At 41.2% G+C, this 16,483-nt stretch overlaps 1 protein-coding gene and 1 long non-coding RNA gene across 11 annotated transcripts in view; both read left to right on the forward strand.

The window, feature by feature from the left end:
* AGAP1 (ArfGAP with GTPase domain, ankyrin repeat and PH domain 1) overlaps positions 1-16,483 on the forward strand; it is a 375,831-nt gene that overhangs the window by 319,238 nt on the left and 40,110 nt on the right. For all 10 annotated transcript variants that reach the window (XM_083841487.1, XM_083841488.1, XM_083841479.1 and 7 more), the window contains 3 exons: positions 2,216-2,370; positions 4,615-4,705; positions 10,861-11,083. In XM_083841487.1, the coding sequence (XP_083697613.1) occupies positions 2,216-2,370; positions 4,615-4,705; positions 10,861-11,083 (469 nt within the window). The remainder of the gene's footprint in view (positions 1-2,215; positions 2,371-4,614; positions 4,706-10,860; positions 11,084-16,483) is intronic.
* Positions 11,091-16,483, forward strand: part of LOC310901606 — a 34,958-nt gene continuing 29,565 nt past the window's right edge. Inside the window, exon 1 of the long non-coding RNA XR_014585932.1 lies at positions 11,091-16,465. This is a non-coding gene — a long non-coding RNA (uncharacterized lncRNA). The remainder of the gene's footprint in view (positions 16,466-16,483) is intronic.

Consider the following 16,483-nt stretch of genomic DNA (forward strand, 5'->3'; position numbering starts at 1 on the left):
TCGCCTGGATGGCAGGGTTCACACACTGCGCAGGATGTGTCCAGAAGCAGAGGGTAACTTCAGTGCAGTGTTCCTTGCAAACAAAGCCTGCAGGGGCACTGTTGTGAGCAAGGACAGTATTTCAAACTTGCTTTTAAAGGGCAGACTGGCTGGATTGCACAATTTATTTCTCATAATAAATTCCTAAGTACGCAATCAGGATTATTGGCAAATACAAGATGGGAGAGTTCAATCATGCCGAGTCTTGGCTTTATGCACTTCTTTCAGGTCCTGGAATTATGGTGCTGGGAAGCCACGTAGTTTGTAGATGCTGAAATTTTGGGCTGGACTGTGACAGGATTCTGTCTCTGCAGAGAGTCTCTCTAAATATATAGCACATATACTTCTTGATCGTTATGTATGCGAAGCTAGCTCAGTCCTGCGTGCTTTTGAGGAGTCCTCTCTCTCGTTGCACCGTTGTTTCTTTGCATCCATCAGGCCGTCCTCCCTGCTTAAAAAGGAGGCATGGGGAATTCATTTTCCCTGTGGTGACAAAATGACCCCAAAGCCACACGCCACCCCGTGCGATAGCCTTGTCTTCCAGCACCAAGTAGAGGAGAGATGAGGGAGAAAGGCATAATGCCTAAGAATGAGTCTCCTGAACTGGACTCTGCCAGAAGCTGCTTCATGTGAGATTCGGTTTTCTGTGTTCTCTTACTCTGCCTGTGTTCCCTGGCTTTGTCAGGACCCTCTTCCCTCCAACAAGGCTTTCTGGAGGTGCGTCAGTTTTTATTCTGCAGCACTGCATTGTCCTGCCAATGACAGTGCACAGGACCGAAAGCAATTTTAGTCTCTCTGTTGGATTTACCCTTACATCATCTTCATAAACTCTTGAAGCTCCATTTGATAAATGTGACTTTTTTGTGATTTAATCAGCATTTTGCTTAGTGATCCTACCCGCTTTTTACACAATATTGCTAAAACAAATGTAGTTATACCTGCACAGTGCATTTCTCTCCTCTTTCTGTTTCCACTTATTCTACACATTTATTTTTATATTTTTTTTAGTGTAACTGCTACTTCAGGTGTTCTCATGCACCTGGAAATAACCTTCAACTCTGTGTGTGTTCTCAAGGTGCAAATTAACCTACTCTATTTTTTGAGAGTTCATTAAAGCAGCATAAGCAATGGCCTTACTAGCATGGAGCTTATCAAGAAAAAACAGTTGTCCCACAGGTTGAGAAAATGACTTCCAGCGAGCAGCAGTACTGTCTTTAAAGCTAGTGCTAGATTGGTCACTTAACTTTACATGCTTATGGATGACAAGGTAATGCAGGAGGTTCATGGCTCTGAATACATAATAAGTCATTAGTAGACAAGTGAATGTAAATGCTCTTTCTAAAGCCCGTTATGTCTGATGTTCACCAGAACTTTGTGCTCTATTATTATGTTCCTTTCATGCTTCATGCCTGCCATTCCCTATTCCACTCTGTTTCAGCTTCTTTGATTTTTTTTAATTTGACTTTGCTGTCCCATGTGTAGTTAGCGTGCGTACTTTCGTTGATGTTTTCATATGCTGCAGTGCTTCGGCTTGAATACTTGTCCTTATGGTCTAGTGGCCCTAAAGGTTTTTCACTGACCCTTTCTGCTAGCTTCTCAGGTCATTTTCTCATCTTCCATGTCAAATGTGAATGTTGAATAAGTTGAACTGATTTTAATCCTGTATAATCCGGTGTATTTGTGCTGTAGACCAGAAAAGCACTTTTTTTTTTAACATATCTGTGCATGTACACGTGTGATTGAAGGAAGAATTGACAAACTGTGTTGTCACCTCTTTATAGTCCATCTTTTTAAGTTATTTTGTGACACATGTAGCTCTTAGCACCTCAGGTTAAAGTCTAAATAATGTCTGTTGGCCACTTTGTGTTAGAGAAATGGATAGACTCAACACTAAATACTCAAATACACAGAGGAACTGAATATTTATCCAAAAAAAAGTATCCAAAGTATCCAAAAAAAGTACTTTATCTACATAGCATTTAGAGAGAAAAATTTTGGATCTGCAAGTTGTTTTGGGTTGTGCAGCTTCAGGGTAGTTGGATATGCTTAGCCTTGAATCTCAGACTTTCAGACCTGCAATTCCTTGTTACATTGCAGAAATGCTCATCAAACAGGATTGCTTAGGCCTATCTATCGAGATCCTTAAACTTTTCTTCATATTGCATGTTTTTTTCAGAACAAGAAGAAAACTTCGAGTTTATCATTGTCTCTCTCACTGGCCAGACTTGGCACTTTGAAGCTACCACATACGAAGAAAGAGATGCATGGGTACAAGCCATAGAGAGTCAGATCTTGGCCAGTTTACAGTCATGCGAGAGCAGCAAGAACAAGGTATGGTACACAGAGTAATACTGAAAATAAGTTATGGTGGTTGATGATTAAAAGGAAAGCAAAATCAAGAACCCTGAATTTTAAAACTTGCCCTCCTAGAGACATGCGTGTGCTAGGCACATGGCACAGTCGTGTTAGAGCTGCATACATTTCTCAGATATTTCAAGATAACTGGTACTGTAGCTTGTTTTGCAGTTATTTTTTTAGAGCAATTGAGTAAATAGAGCTACTAGATTATATTTGGGTCTTCTGGATTGCTCTTAAAATTTGGCTGAAACTTGGAGCAAAGTCATGGACTCTCCCTACTGAGAAGTTATATCGTGTATTCACTACTGCAGATTGAGGTTTGTTGCAGGTTAGGGAAGGGCTGCAGAAAGTTCTTTAAGAAGAGCCTGTCTTGGAGAAGAGTGGGGGCAGACCCAAAACCCAGCTGATTTACTTGCCAAATCTCAATTAAAAATTTTTTTGCTCCTGCATGGCAAAGTTTAATTAAGCATTCTGGTTGGCCAAGGCACAAACGTGCAGTGATGTTCAGGCACCGGGCTCCGCAGTGATGAAGTGATACAAATCACAGAAATCAAAGATAAGCTATTGCCTGTTCCTAAAAGGAACTGCCTTTCTAATTTGCAATGCTGTCACATTACGACAGAAGTAGTTTGTTCTTTTTTCCTATTAAAATACACATTTAAAATCTGAGAGTACTTCAGCCGTTGCTCATTGTTGGAGGGGCAGGAGAACCTGTGATTCCTGAGTCTTTGTGACTGCAAACAGTTCACAACTAGAGAGCAAGGTGTTGAGTGGTAAGGGGGAGAGAGAGAAATGGGGAGTAATTGTTCAGACCTGTATACCCCTTAACCTTATCCATCTGAGAGATGTCTTTAATGATTTCATATTGGAAGAAGGAGACTCAAATTTTGAAATGAATTCCTGCTTTCATTACCCCAAGCTACCAGAACAGATCAGACATCAGTAATTATCATCACTGTAACATAATTTACTTCCTATTTGGTTAAAAAAAAATGTTTATTTCTAATATATATTTCTGAGAGGGAGAAAAATTACTACCTGTTTGGTTTTGTGCCTGACTTTCATGGATTTACACATTTTAGTTTGTATGTTGAGAGAGCACAACAGAGGAAATGAGTATACTAACACCTATGTTAAAAAAGCCCTAATAGAAAAGAGGGCAAAGAGTGGCTGTTAACATTTACTATGTGATACCTACAGAGAAGATTGTCCTTTGTGTATATTAAATATTCTTTTGAAAAGGAGAATCCATTGATAAGATTTTGCTTGTTCAGAGAGCTTTTTTTGGTTATATATTCAACCTGCTACAATGCTCCAAGAGATTTTTCTGTAAAATATTTCCAAGGTCTCAAAACAGAAGAACTAACAAGAATACCATAAGCACAGCTAATTGGACAGGTTTAGTAAGCCTCCCATTGACAGACTGGGAGGACGTATCTCCACATGCCCATATGTAAGACCTGGTCCTAATCCTGCTTAAATTATTTAAAAAAAGATTTGGCTTTCATTTGAAAATTCATTTCAGAGAGCCCATAATTTGGTACAGCTAACAATTTTCTTCTCAGAAAACCCACAAGAAGGTTTAGGTGCATAGAGCTGAACTACTTGTACATGGTGACAGACACTCCGGGTCATCGGCCGGTCATCATGGAGAGAATCTAAATGGGAGCCATCTGATTAAATCTGACCTTTTGACAATAAAAGGGTTTCGGTTTCTTTTGCAAGCCATCCCTTAGTCTTCATTAGCAAAAGCAAAAACATCAATAAAAGAAATTGATTTGATACAATAATATTCTTATCTAATTTATCTGAAGAAGTAAACCTACGCTGTGAGTACCTTTCTTGTGAATAGCAGGGCTCATTCTGAAGCTCAGCTTTCCTCTGCGCAGACTCCCCACCAGTTAGAATCCAGGCAAGAGTCCCCAGAGTGCTGGGAGTTCCTGTGCAGGGTGGGGACAGCTCTGGGAGAAATCCCAAGCCGACAAAATTAGGGGAGGAAAGAGGGAATTTCTGCTTGGCGGGCCTGGTCTTGCAGTACTTGGAGACCCTATTGAGGTTGCTATTTCTTGAGAGGCAATCCAAAGGCTTCAGGATCTTTCATCTTATTTGTTGAAACTTGATCTAAGCTTTGTTTTGTGGCCTTTGCTGACAATTTTTATCTAACCCTTTTTATTGGGCTTTTGTTTGTTGCATACGTGTTTCTTCAAATCTACACAGTCCCGTATGACGAGTCAGAATGAGGCCATGGCCCTTCAGTCAATAAGGAACATCAGAGGCAATTCTTACTGCGTGGACTGTGAAGCACAGAGTAAGTACAGCCATTGCTGAAGGCAGCACGGGGTGCTTGCTTTCAGAAAGCTGACCTCATCTCCTTGGCCGAGACTTGGGTGTACACCCACCGAGGGCTTTGTCTTTTTTGGTATTGTATTCCATATGTTGTTTGCACATTTCTTCTTCATTATGGAGTTTGCTTAATCAGACTTAATTTATGTTAATTTTTACTTAATGTATGCCATGTCAGATGAGTCCTAATTTTTCCCCCTTGTTGTTGTACTTGTCTCTTCAAATGTGAACATTTTTTCACTTTCCTTTGAAGAAAGGGGAAAAGGACTTTGCTCTTTGACATCAGGTACTTCCATTTTCTTCCTACTTTGGGTGGAGAGGGCATATGTACTGTGGTAATATTTTCAGAGGTAAAGCTTAATTTGTGGGTTTTGGGTTTGTTTTTTTTTTCAGGGTTACTTGTCAGAAGGAACCGAAGTCATTGCTCGTTATGTCTGGATACTAGAAAACTGATTTGGGAATTTTTTCCCCTTTATGTTTCTTTCCCTTTTTTATTTTTAAGCATATACCTAATGTTCAGAAAAGTGTTCTCAAGAATACTTTGAGCTGCTCTTCACCTCACTAACCCCAGCTGAGGTCATTATTCTGTTGCTCTTTAGTTCCAGAGGTTTGTAACAAAGCCATAAAAAGGAAGTACTCTTGCTCTAAAGCAATTAGCTGTAGAAGCTGAAGGATTGGGAACTTGCGCATTTTTATTTCTGTGATGTTTGAAAGTCAGAACTTTTCTTGTGATTTTACATGTGCTTAAAATGGAAAAATATTCATTTATTTTTCTTTTGATACTTTTTTTTTTAAGACTTACTGTTTAGGATTCTGACTATTTGTTTAAGCCATTTAAACTTCCCAGCTAAATTTAAAATGAACATTCATACAAAAGTGTAAGTGTTTTTGCATGATTAATTTGCTGTCTGCATAGTTAACAATTCAGCTGATTCGGTCATCTACCAAGCAAGCCTGCCTCATCCTCAAAAGGTTTGAAGAGAAGGTGGTTAGCACATTAACAGGCATTTAAAATGAAAAGTTTTTTCCAGTCCATGCCATCAAAATGTTCTTCACACTCAGATTGATTTTAACTGAATCTTTTGAAATTTGTCAGATATTCATATTCTGTCCGTAGGCGATGGATCGAGAACAAAGGCAGGTAGGTGCTGTGTCCTCAGCATGCAGGGATATGAGCCTTGACTGGACTAGGCTTTGAGCACCAGGACTCAGATCCTGTCCAAACAGTTTGATGACCTACTTGTAGGAAATCTAGTAGTAGAAATCTGTAGGAGATCTGTAGTAGAAATATCATGGATCTTTCACAGACAGAGAGAAAAAAATATCAACCGTGATGAATTATGGTCCTTACATTCCATTGGCTAGTAATCCAGAGTGTGATAAACAAGGAAAAATGTTAGTTTGGCTGGTATTTTAGCATACACAGATGAAAGTGACTCATATTTATTCACGTTCTTTCATATTAACCTGGTAGTTGTTCAGATTTACTCCAAGGCTTTAGTACAGTTGAAGTAGTACGCATATAAGATGCAGTGCTGTGTATGAGAAGGATGGGGTCTTCAGGTGACCTAGGACGTACATTTAGCTTCTCTGAGGTCTTCTCCAGTCTGTCTGTACAGCTGTGGGTGGCATTTTCTTAGACCCTGCTACCCGGTCACCCAAGCAGAGTGGAAAAGTGTAATTCCTTTATGGCAAACAGGTTCCCACACCCATGCATGTCCTTTCAATGTGCCCATGAATCCTTTAAGCTCTACCCAGAGTGCACACTATCCCCGAGGTATGAGTTTCTCTCCTAGTCTTGTACCCCAGTTATTTATGCAGCTCAGCTAGATGTTTAATCAGAACATGATTGTGCAAAAAAAGCCCCCCCCCCTTTTTTTTTTTCCTTTTCCTTTCAGCCAGGTTGTTTTTCATCCAGATTACTTCTTGGGTCAAGCTGGCCACATGTGCACAGTGCCAGCAGATGGGCTGTGCCAAGAATATGTTGCTGGGAGAGGGCAGGATGGGACCGCCCTTTTTGGCAGCTGTCAACGCTTGGTTGTATGGCTTTGGGGGTAGGGGGCAATTTTGGAACCTCAGCTGGAACCTCACTGAATTGTTTGTGTTCTCAGAGATGATTTAAACCTTCCTTGTCTCTTCTTGCCATTTGCCCTTCCTAATTTTAAGGCCTCTATTTCCTTTGAAAATCCTGAGATAGTTCCTAAGTGATGTGTCTTAAAACATAAACATGCATGCACACTATGTGAACCTCAGCCTGCTGCTTTTTATGCCAGGCTTTGCTTTATTCCCTTCACTCCCTTTCTCTGTTGCCTGGGCAAGTCCTTACCCCGAAGCATTTTGCATCACAAACACCAGGGCCCTTGTGGAAGGCTTGCGTAGTTTGCATCTTCACAAAGCCAGATGTTTGGGAGCAAAGGAATATGAGATGTTGCTGTCCCTCACTTCCATTCAAGGGCCATCAATCGTCCACTTCAGAAGTCTCATTCTTCCTCTTTCTAGAACGCTTTGGCTTTTTAGCGCTTCATTACAGCACTTTGTTTCACTGGGGAATTTCTGCTTTGTTGTATGTTAACCAGCAGCAGTAGCACCAGGAGCCCTTGTGTCCTCCATCCGTCTGCCCCTTTAGCAGTTTCGGACTGCTAACTCCTTATTAACTTTCCCGTCCCGGAGAACACAGGTGACACTGAGGCAGGGAGGCCTTCAGGTACTGAATTTTTAGCCCAAGTGGACTTCATGCCGGTTTCACAAGGAGACAAACCTTGCCTTTTCCTAGAGGCCTTGCAAGGAGCAAGAGGCCCAGTTCCAGATGGTGAAGGCACTGAAGATGATCAAATTGCTTAGGCAAACAAAGCTAAATTTCTACCTCCAGATGCTTTTTGCTCTTCCAGTTGTAATGCTTAAAGAGCATATCAGAAGAGAAATATTTCACTCTTGTAAGGTATCTGGAGAGCATGGAATATTAGATCTTTTCTGTTGCAGAAAAAAACAAGAAGACTCATTACGAGTTTCCCAGTCCAACAGAGTTTAGTGTCTAGACTCCACCATGGTGTATTTTGGATTTGAGAGCCAAACACGGACATAATAACTTCAGTGTCATTGTCAAGCCTATCAAACCCATCACAAGATTCAATTTTCCATAGGTAGAATAGAAGAAAATTCTCAAGGAAATTAAAAGATACGGATTTTTCCCTCTCTTGCTACAACCCTGCAAGATGCCTTCACCAGCTGCTGCTGCTCCTTAGTTTCCTTGCTCTTCTGTTCCTCTCTTTAGAGATTTCCTCTGTTCAGTCCAGCACTATCTTTGTCACGCTGAATCCGGATGAGTTTAGCATGTGCAAGTCTTTCATCAGCCACCCCATGTCCAAAGGGATGAAGGAGATGGTGTGAAGAGGTTATTCTCCTAAAATAGCTGTGTCAAGAGCATTGGCCTTCACATGACCAATTTGATTGAGGTGCAAGTCAAAGTGGGGAAGAAGTTTTTTAGAGAAGGAGAAAACTGAATATCTTTAAGAATATGGACAGATGAAAATTTAAATCTGGGAATATTCAGTGATGTAAAAATTCTCATATTTTGATTGACAAATTATAAGTAAAAAAGAGGGAAACTAGCTTTATTGTACCTCTAGCTGCACAGAATGGGCTTTTTCCTTCTACCATCAAATTTGGGTGTATGCATACTGAAGAAATGCCTGCCATGTGCTTTTAAGTACTCTAAGCATCCTCTAATTCAAAATTACTGTTAGTATCAGCAAGAAAAGTAAGCTAATTCTTTTATCTTCCTCTTCTTTACAAAAAAAAAATGGATTGTTTACAGCTTAAAATTTCCAAGAATGAGATTAAAAATTAAAAAAATTCTATTTTATGAGATCAAGAATACCAGTTTACAATAGCTCGCCAAATTAATTGGTCAGTAGTGACTTATCATCTAGCATATATCCTTTTGAGAATATTTTTTCATGTGCACACACACTGAAACATGTCATCAATGACATCACGTCATTTTTTCTTCAGAAACCAAAGACTGATGCTGCTTGTCCGAGCTGCTTATTAGAGCCCTGTCATGCTTTGCGTTATCCAGTTGTGACCAAAATCAACAAGTCTGTTTTTTCATTGAATGTCTATAATGAATTCAACACTTTCCTTTTCTAGTTTGCCACATTCTTACTCCATTGTGTGTTGTCAGATTGTTGAAATTTAAAATACTATCCTGACAAAATTTCTTGGTTACTTGGTAACTTCTTGGTTATCCGTTCGTCGGACTATTTCAATCTTACTAGCACTGTTATTTGGAAGTAGACAAATATTTTAGAAATGAATTTAGTAGAAGATACACTAGATGTACTTCAAATACATAGATGTATTTCTGGAGGGTGTGGGGATCAGGTCCTTAACATCGGTTCTGTTGGAATAATTATAAAAATATTAATCAGTAATTTTTCTCTTGCTTCGTTCTGAGTTAGTACTTCTTTGAACTCATGACGCTTTTTATGTCTGTGAAGATAACCCTGCCCTTTGCAGGTTAGGGGCAGAGATTTCATTCCAAATCACAGTTTGTAAATTTTAAACGGATATCTGCTCTGTTTAAGCTTTTACAGACAAATTAGTGTTTCGGGGGTTTTAGTGTATTTCGAATACACTACTTGAGTTCCCCCACTGGCAAGACACCAAAAGTAACTCGTGGAGGTGACCTGGAGAAATATGCAAGAAAGGAGTGTTTCATGCTTGTCTTACTAAGGACTTGTAAAGCATGGCAGGTGTTTTGTCTTCTGTAGTTTTGGAGATCTGAAACACCTGCTGTCTGTTTCTAGAGTAAGGTTTAGTACAGCTGAAACTTTTTAAACAAAAGATCTGTTTTTCTGCTTAAGTGAAATAAGATGGGGCGTTTTCTTGTTCATTTTTTTTATTATTATTTCTAAGGACTGACAGAAAAATGTCAATCAGTCTTTTCAATGAAATGTTGAATTTTGCCATTATAAGTATCTGCTTTCCTTTAATATTTTTGACCAAAAGTGACATGGCAATTAACTAGGAAATATTTTCTTTCCACTTATTTTGGCTATCAAAAATAACTTTTTCAATTTTGGGTTACACAAAATAGAAATGAGTCCTTTGATGATATTTATAAGAACGGAAAGAAATTATTTTCCAGTCAGCTCTAAATTTTGTTTAGATTTGAATAAAAATTGCCTGCCCTCTCAATTAATCATGATTTTCCTGCTTGGTATTTGTGATAGCCTACTTGTTCTTTGGGAGGCCTAGGGTAAGGAGAGAAGAAAAGATATGACAGCAGGTGGGAAAAAAGCCACCAAAAATTCCTCCCATAAGTCTTTCATTGCATTTGTTGAAATGAATGTTTGTTGAAGAGGGATATTCATACAAATCTAGATTTAAATAACACAGGACAGTGACAAAAAGTGAACCATCTTGGGAAATGACTTTGAATTTCCCGGCTTTTGTCAGGTTTGTCACTGCCTTATCATTTGTGGGGTTATTTTTTTTTGTCTGTGGAATCCTTCTGGCTAGTACACTAAAACTGGCACTGTTCAAAGTATCACATTTTCATCTTAGTACTTATCTCCCTGATCTTAGAGATGAAAACATACCCCATAGTGTGTTAGATGTAAAAGCCATATGTAGGTGATGATATAGATGGTTATTAAGGGAGTTGATATAGTTAGCAACAGCGACATTGTATCTACTCTTTTTTTTTTTTTTTCTTTTTCTCTTGTAATTGGCTACGAGTGGCTCTAGATTCCCAAGGAGGGACTTCTACTACTACTTCTTCATAAGCTGCCTGCTACTCAGTTTATATTTTCCTTGTTTCTTCTTTCCTAATTCACCCTTTCCTTTTGACTGTAGCTGGAACAATACCTCTTTTGTGACACACACACACCCTTAGGGTTTCTCAAAATGGCTGGTGTCTTAAGAAGGCAAAATTGACCCTTCTGCCAGACCTCCTCACTGTGCTTGTGAACAGAACACCTGATTTTTTTTCCATTTTTGGAGGCAAAATCTTTTTCCACAAACATTAACTAGAAGGTTTTGTTAGGTGTTTTGTTGTTCTAATGGCTTTTCTCCCTTTTCCTGTAGATCTAATGGCTTTTCTCCCTTTTCGTTTAGACCCTGACTGGGCCAGCTTGAATCTGGGAGCCCTCATATGCATTGAATGCTCAGGTATACACCGAAACCTTGGCACACACCTCTCCCGGGTCCGCTCTCTTGACCTGGATGACTGGCCTATAGAGCTCATCAAGGTGATGTCTTCTATTGGGAATGAGTTGGCAAACAGCGTCTGGGAGGAGAACAGCCAAGGCCATATGAAACCTTCATCAGACTCCACAAGGTATGCTTTCTCACTCCATCTGACAGTGGCATGCACTGCCAGGTAGCATGTGATACTTACTGCACATGGCAAAGACTGTAAACTATAAGGCTGAGCACATAATTCCTCATTTTGGCATTTCAGTCAGAGGTGGTAGGGCATTACAACATTTTACAACATAGTCTTTTAAAATTCTACCTTCAAGCACCCCTTGTAAAAATCAGAAGGTATATATCTTCACTGCATGCCCAGGAAGAACATATGTCAAATGAGGTGTGTGTCAAAAGCAGAGTGACCCTGTTACATTTTCATGCTTGTGGAGGTTTCCTCAGCAGCTCTATGATTTTTTGTTCAACTGACTGACCGACAAAACAGTGGGAGATTGAAACCTCCTACATGGTTATACCTCAATCTAAATTATATTGTAATAACTTTCTTTGTTTCATTAAGCCACAAAGTTCCTGGCTCTTGGACTATCAGTTTATGATTAATAATCTGCCTTCAGTAGACCAAGCTCACCCAGGACACTGCTGTGTAATTTGTCCCTGGCTGTCAGGTCTTTGGGTTTGCATCGCAGCTGTCCTGAGAGTCCTGCTCAGTATGGACTTGCTTGCTTTCTTTATGTGAGATATATATGACGGCATAAGTTGGTGGGGGAGTGTGTGTTTCCTATGAGAACAGTATTTTACCTACCAGTCATAGCTCAGCACAGTGAAAATCTTTTCTGTGATACATTGTCCTACTGAAAACTGAAGGTTTTTTATGCTTAAGTTGTCTGATCGCTGTCAAAGGAGGAAGATTTTTTAAAAATACTTACCTGATTTTAGTGGAGGTAGGTGTTAATAGTTCTAACTAACATGTTGTCTTGGGGGAAACAAAGTGACCTCTGGAAGACTGGGTTTCAGCACAGTGGGGTTCACACAGGTGGAAGACCTTCTGGACCATCTTGCCCGGCTGGGCCAGTCCTTTAAGTTATCTTCGGAAGTGTGTTATAATTGTCTTAGTGTGAGCCCCGGGGGGGAAACCTGCATCTGAGCACTGTTCAGTCCCCAGGTAGCAAATGGAATGATAAAGGTTTAGCTCTCAGTGTTAGCCTCGTGCATGTAAGAGAAATCAAACAGAGGTAATTGTGGTCTCGTTTTGTTTATGTATATTTCTGGATTCTGCTTTTTCCAATATCAGATCAAGTGAAATTATAACGTGGGAGTATATACCAGGGACACCTCCTACAGTACAAGAGTAGGTTTGTACTGTTGTCTGTAAGAAAGTCAACTGTTTCTTATTGCATTATTTCGTTAGCACTGAAAAATGAATTTGTGGTGCCACCTTTGGTTCATCTTCGAGAATGAAGCAAAGTACATTAACCAGGCTACTTGGGTGAATTCCTATGCATATAAATGTGTTCAGGGAGACTAGCACAGAGATTTTGTTAATACATAAACTGTATGTCTGCTGTGTATGTGTATATTATTATACAGCTAATATAATGATTTCATCAGTTAGGTTGAAATCAACTTCTTGTTGTCTTTCAGTCATTAGTATTACTTTGTGCGTAATCCAGAAATCTTGTATTGTTGCATCTAACAAATATATGTTGCTCCTTACTGTTGAGGTGAACAGAAAGACACTTCAACTGTAAATATTTAAAAAGAAAAGGCATACACTCAATCGGATGTTTTTTTAAACATGATTTTAGAATTCATGTAATAAATTTAGGATGTTGTCATGATAAATCTAAAATACATGTGATGAAGATGAAAAGAGAGCCATCCATTTGCATTAAAAAACTTGTTTTTTTGTGTGTGTGTGTTTGGAAGTGAGGCTTACATATATAAAGTCAACTTTTTTCTGTCTCATGCTCAGTTTATTTTAATTATCTTTGTTTCTGTACAGTATGTTTGTGGTTGGCTGTTTGTCAGTGACATCTTTTTATTTTCTTTCTTGGGCTATAGCATTTTGGGACAAAAGGAATAAAGATTAATTTTATAAATATGCATTTCCAGTTATGAGATCAAGTTTGATAGAAAAGCTGGTAGAAAAAAAAAGAAGTAAGATTTGAATTTTTGACCACAAAGCAATTGTAATCTTGCTTTGCTACTCCCATTTTTTTCTGCTGTTTGGAACAGGATTTAAGTGGTATTTTTCACATGAATATATGAACATTCTGCCTTTTCAAAGTGTCTGCTTCCTTTTGTGCTTTACTTTGGTCTCCATTAGCCTCATGATCCTTCTGTCCAAGATATGGCAAGAAATAAATCCGAGCATCTCTAGATATAAGTTGTGTATTTAGTTTTCTCTCTGCTGTTCTGAGTTTTGCATGAGGAATCCTATCAGAAGCAGCTATAATAGACCTGTGGGGTTTTGTTTAAGTGGGGTTAAACAAAAAAAAGTGGAGGAGAAGGCAAGGAAGTACCTCAGGGGTCACTACTGGATGAAGTCCTGTTTCACATCTTCATTACTGATGTGGCCGATGTGGCAGAGGGCCCCCAGCCGGGAGGAGCGAGCAGAGGGCCGTGCGGCCACCCAGAGGGACAGGGACAGGCCGCAGAGATGGGCCGGCAGGAGCCTGGGGGAGCCCAGGCAGGAGAGGTGCAGAGTCCTGCCCCCGGGGAGGAGCAGCCCCAGGCCCCGGGACGCGCCGGGGCACCCAGCTGGGAAGCAGCTCTGCAGGAAGGGCCCTGGGGTCCTGGCGGGCACCGCGCTGAGCAGGGGCCAGCAGCGTGCCCTGGTCACCGAGAGGGCTGGCGGCACCGGGGCTGCGTTAGGCACAGTGCGGCCAGCAGGCCGAGGGCCTGGCCGAGAGGCCCTGGGCACAGCCCGGAGCCCAGGAGGCTCCCTCTGAGCACCAGGCAGCACTTCTGTGCTGGGCGGGTGCCGCAGCCCTGGCACAGGCTGCCCAGAGCCTGTGGGGTCTCCTCCTTGGGGAGCTTCAGGAGGCGCCGGGACGTGGGGCTGGGCACCCTGCTCGGGGTGTCCCTGCTGGAGCGGGGCTGGGGTGGGTGGGCCCGGGGGTCCCTCCCCACCTCAGCCAGTCTGGGATCCTGTGTGCGTGGAAGTAAGCAAGCAGAAATACAACTGGGGAACTCAGATCTGCAGTTCTGGTGGAGGAGGGATGGAAGGGCGCCCAAGGATATTTGGAGATCAGGAAAGAAAGAATCATTCAGCACGACTTCTCCTGATGGGGAAGAGAGCTGTTGGGGGGCATGTTCGTGAGCAGTGGAGTCACGCAGAGTTTGAGAGCTGCTGTGTGAGGAGGCAGTAACTCAATGTGCTTCTGCTTTAATGACTTCTCACCAAAGCCCCATTAGACTAGAGAGAGAAGAAATTCCATGTTTTCTTCCAAGTTTCTACTAAACTTGTTCCTATCTCTGTTCCCTTCTGCAGCCCCACTTATTACATGTCCTGTATAGTTGCTCCTCTTCTCAGTTCCACTACATATACTCATTAATCTACCCTCCATAGTTTTCCACAAACTTGCTCAGACTTCCAGTTCATGCCTACAAACGTGTTGGAAATGCAAGAACAGATTCCTTAACCATTCCCCCAACTGATTCAAAGGCCTTAGCACAAAGCCTCAGTAAAAGACCTTAGACAAATACAGTTTTCACGTGCTTCTGTGTAATAAGTTGATGATGACAACTGATACACGATAACAAAGCCAAAAGTCGTCAGCATGATGATGGACCCTCTGTTAATAGACATTTGTAGTGGGAATCAGGTAACTGAGGGTTTCACCTTTTCATGTTGTGTCTTTCTATTGGAGATGAAGCCATCAATGGAAACCCCCAGGCTTTCAAGGGCAGAGAAGGACTATTGACTGCTCCACAAGTACTCAGTCTGTTGGACTGGGAAGCTCAAGGAGCGTTCACATGCTGGACTAAGAGGAATCTGAAAACCTTGACATATGCATGGCTTCAAAAGCAGTCCCTTCAGCTTGTGAGAAGTTGGCACTGAATCATTGCAGTGTATTTCTGTTGAGCAGAGGGAAGGGTGAAGGAGGGGTTGATGTTTTGCAGGCAGGACTGCCAAACGGCTGACTGTAGGCCACAGCATAAATAAGGAGTCTTACCCAGGAAAATGTCACCAATAGTTATAAAAATTGAGCTATGCCAGCCTTGGCATACATTTTTTTATTACATTTTTTATTTTGTACCCTCAAAAATAAATTAAACCAATAATCAAACCGCATCGAACATATCATACTGCTGGCCTTTCCTAGTGCACTCAAATTCACTTAAAACTCTTTCTCTGAGAAAGTCATGGGAAAGGCAAACCTGAAAGCATATTCTGAAGGTCAGAAAGGCTCTCAGATTGGAGTTTAGGAACTCAGAGCCTGAAAGCTTTGTAGCAGAAGTTCTTGCTCCTGCTACTTTCATCAAGGATATTGTCCAGGTACGCTCTTTAATGTTAACTTGTGCCAGATCTCGTAGAGTCTGAGAGATGGTTTATAAAATAATCAGATCTCTAGGTCATTTAGCGCCTCTGGATCAAAAGCAACACCTTGGATTGCATTACACTGGAAACCAGTGCAGATAATGGGAGCACAGGTGCAATAGGATCCCCCAAGGAAACAGCATAATGCGAAGCAGTAGCGTGAGCCAAAGTTCAGATTGAGGGTGTTCGCATGGTTACGGCAAGGGAAGAGGAATTAGCATGAGCTCCTGGTGAGTAAGAAAAGTTGGCGAAGCAGCAGAAAAACCAAGCACAGGAGAATATGTGAGTATAGAAGAAAAAGGGGACCAGCTGGCCTCGGAGTGTTGTCCGTGGGCCCCTGATTAGGTCAGCTTTAGAAGGCTGGTAATTGGTTCCAGCAATTACCAGCAGCCCTGAGAACCGCCGCTCAAACTTCGGGAGCCTTGTGACAAATTGAAGCTGACTGCTGGTGAAGGAGTATCGACTTCCCATTTCTAAACAGGGGGATCATTAGTCAAGAAAAGCATCTTTTAATTACTCACAGGAAGAAAAAAAAAAAGGAAAAAAAAGGAAAAAGATCTTTCAGTATGGATCCTGCAACAACTGCCATTTTTTCAAGTGTATTCAATATTAAATTTATTGTCTTGGAAGGGAGGGAGGGAGTGGGGAGAGCTTGCCTGCAATCCCTCCTTCAGTAATGTGGGTTTAATTTGGAGTGAGAAGTCAAATTAGAGTAAATCAATGTTGCAACAATTAACTGGGTCTGGGGATGAGAATCAGGATTTTCCCCTGTAATTGCTATTGATACTATTTAAGCACACTCTTAAAACATTGATTTTGAGTGGTGTGACACAGGACTAGTCTGAGCGGCGCAGTGGGGCCAGGGCAGAATTTGCTCCATGGAGGAATGTTGCAGATGTTGTGAAGCCAGCTTCTAGGGATCAGTGCTTCGGGTGTCTGCACCGTGTTTTGCCTGGGCCTTTTGCACCGGTACGTAGGTTTCATGCC

This window comes from Anser anser, assembly GCF_964211835.1.
Source record: "Anser anser genome assembly, chromosome: 6".
In the NCBI taxonomy this organism is placed as follows: Eukaryota; Metazoa; Chordata; class Aves; order Anseriformes; family Anatidae; genus Anser; species Anser anser.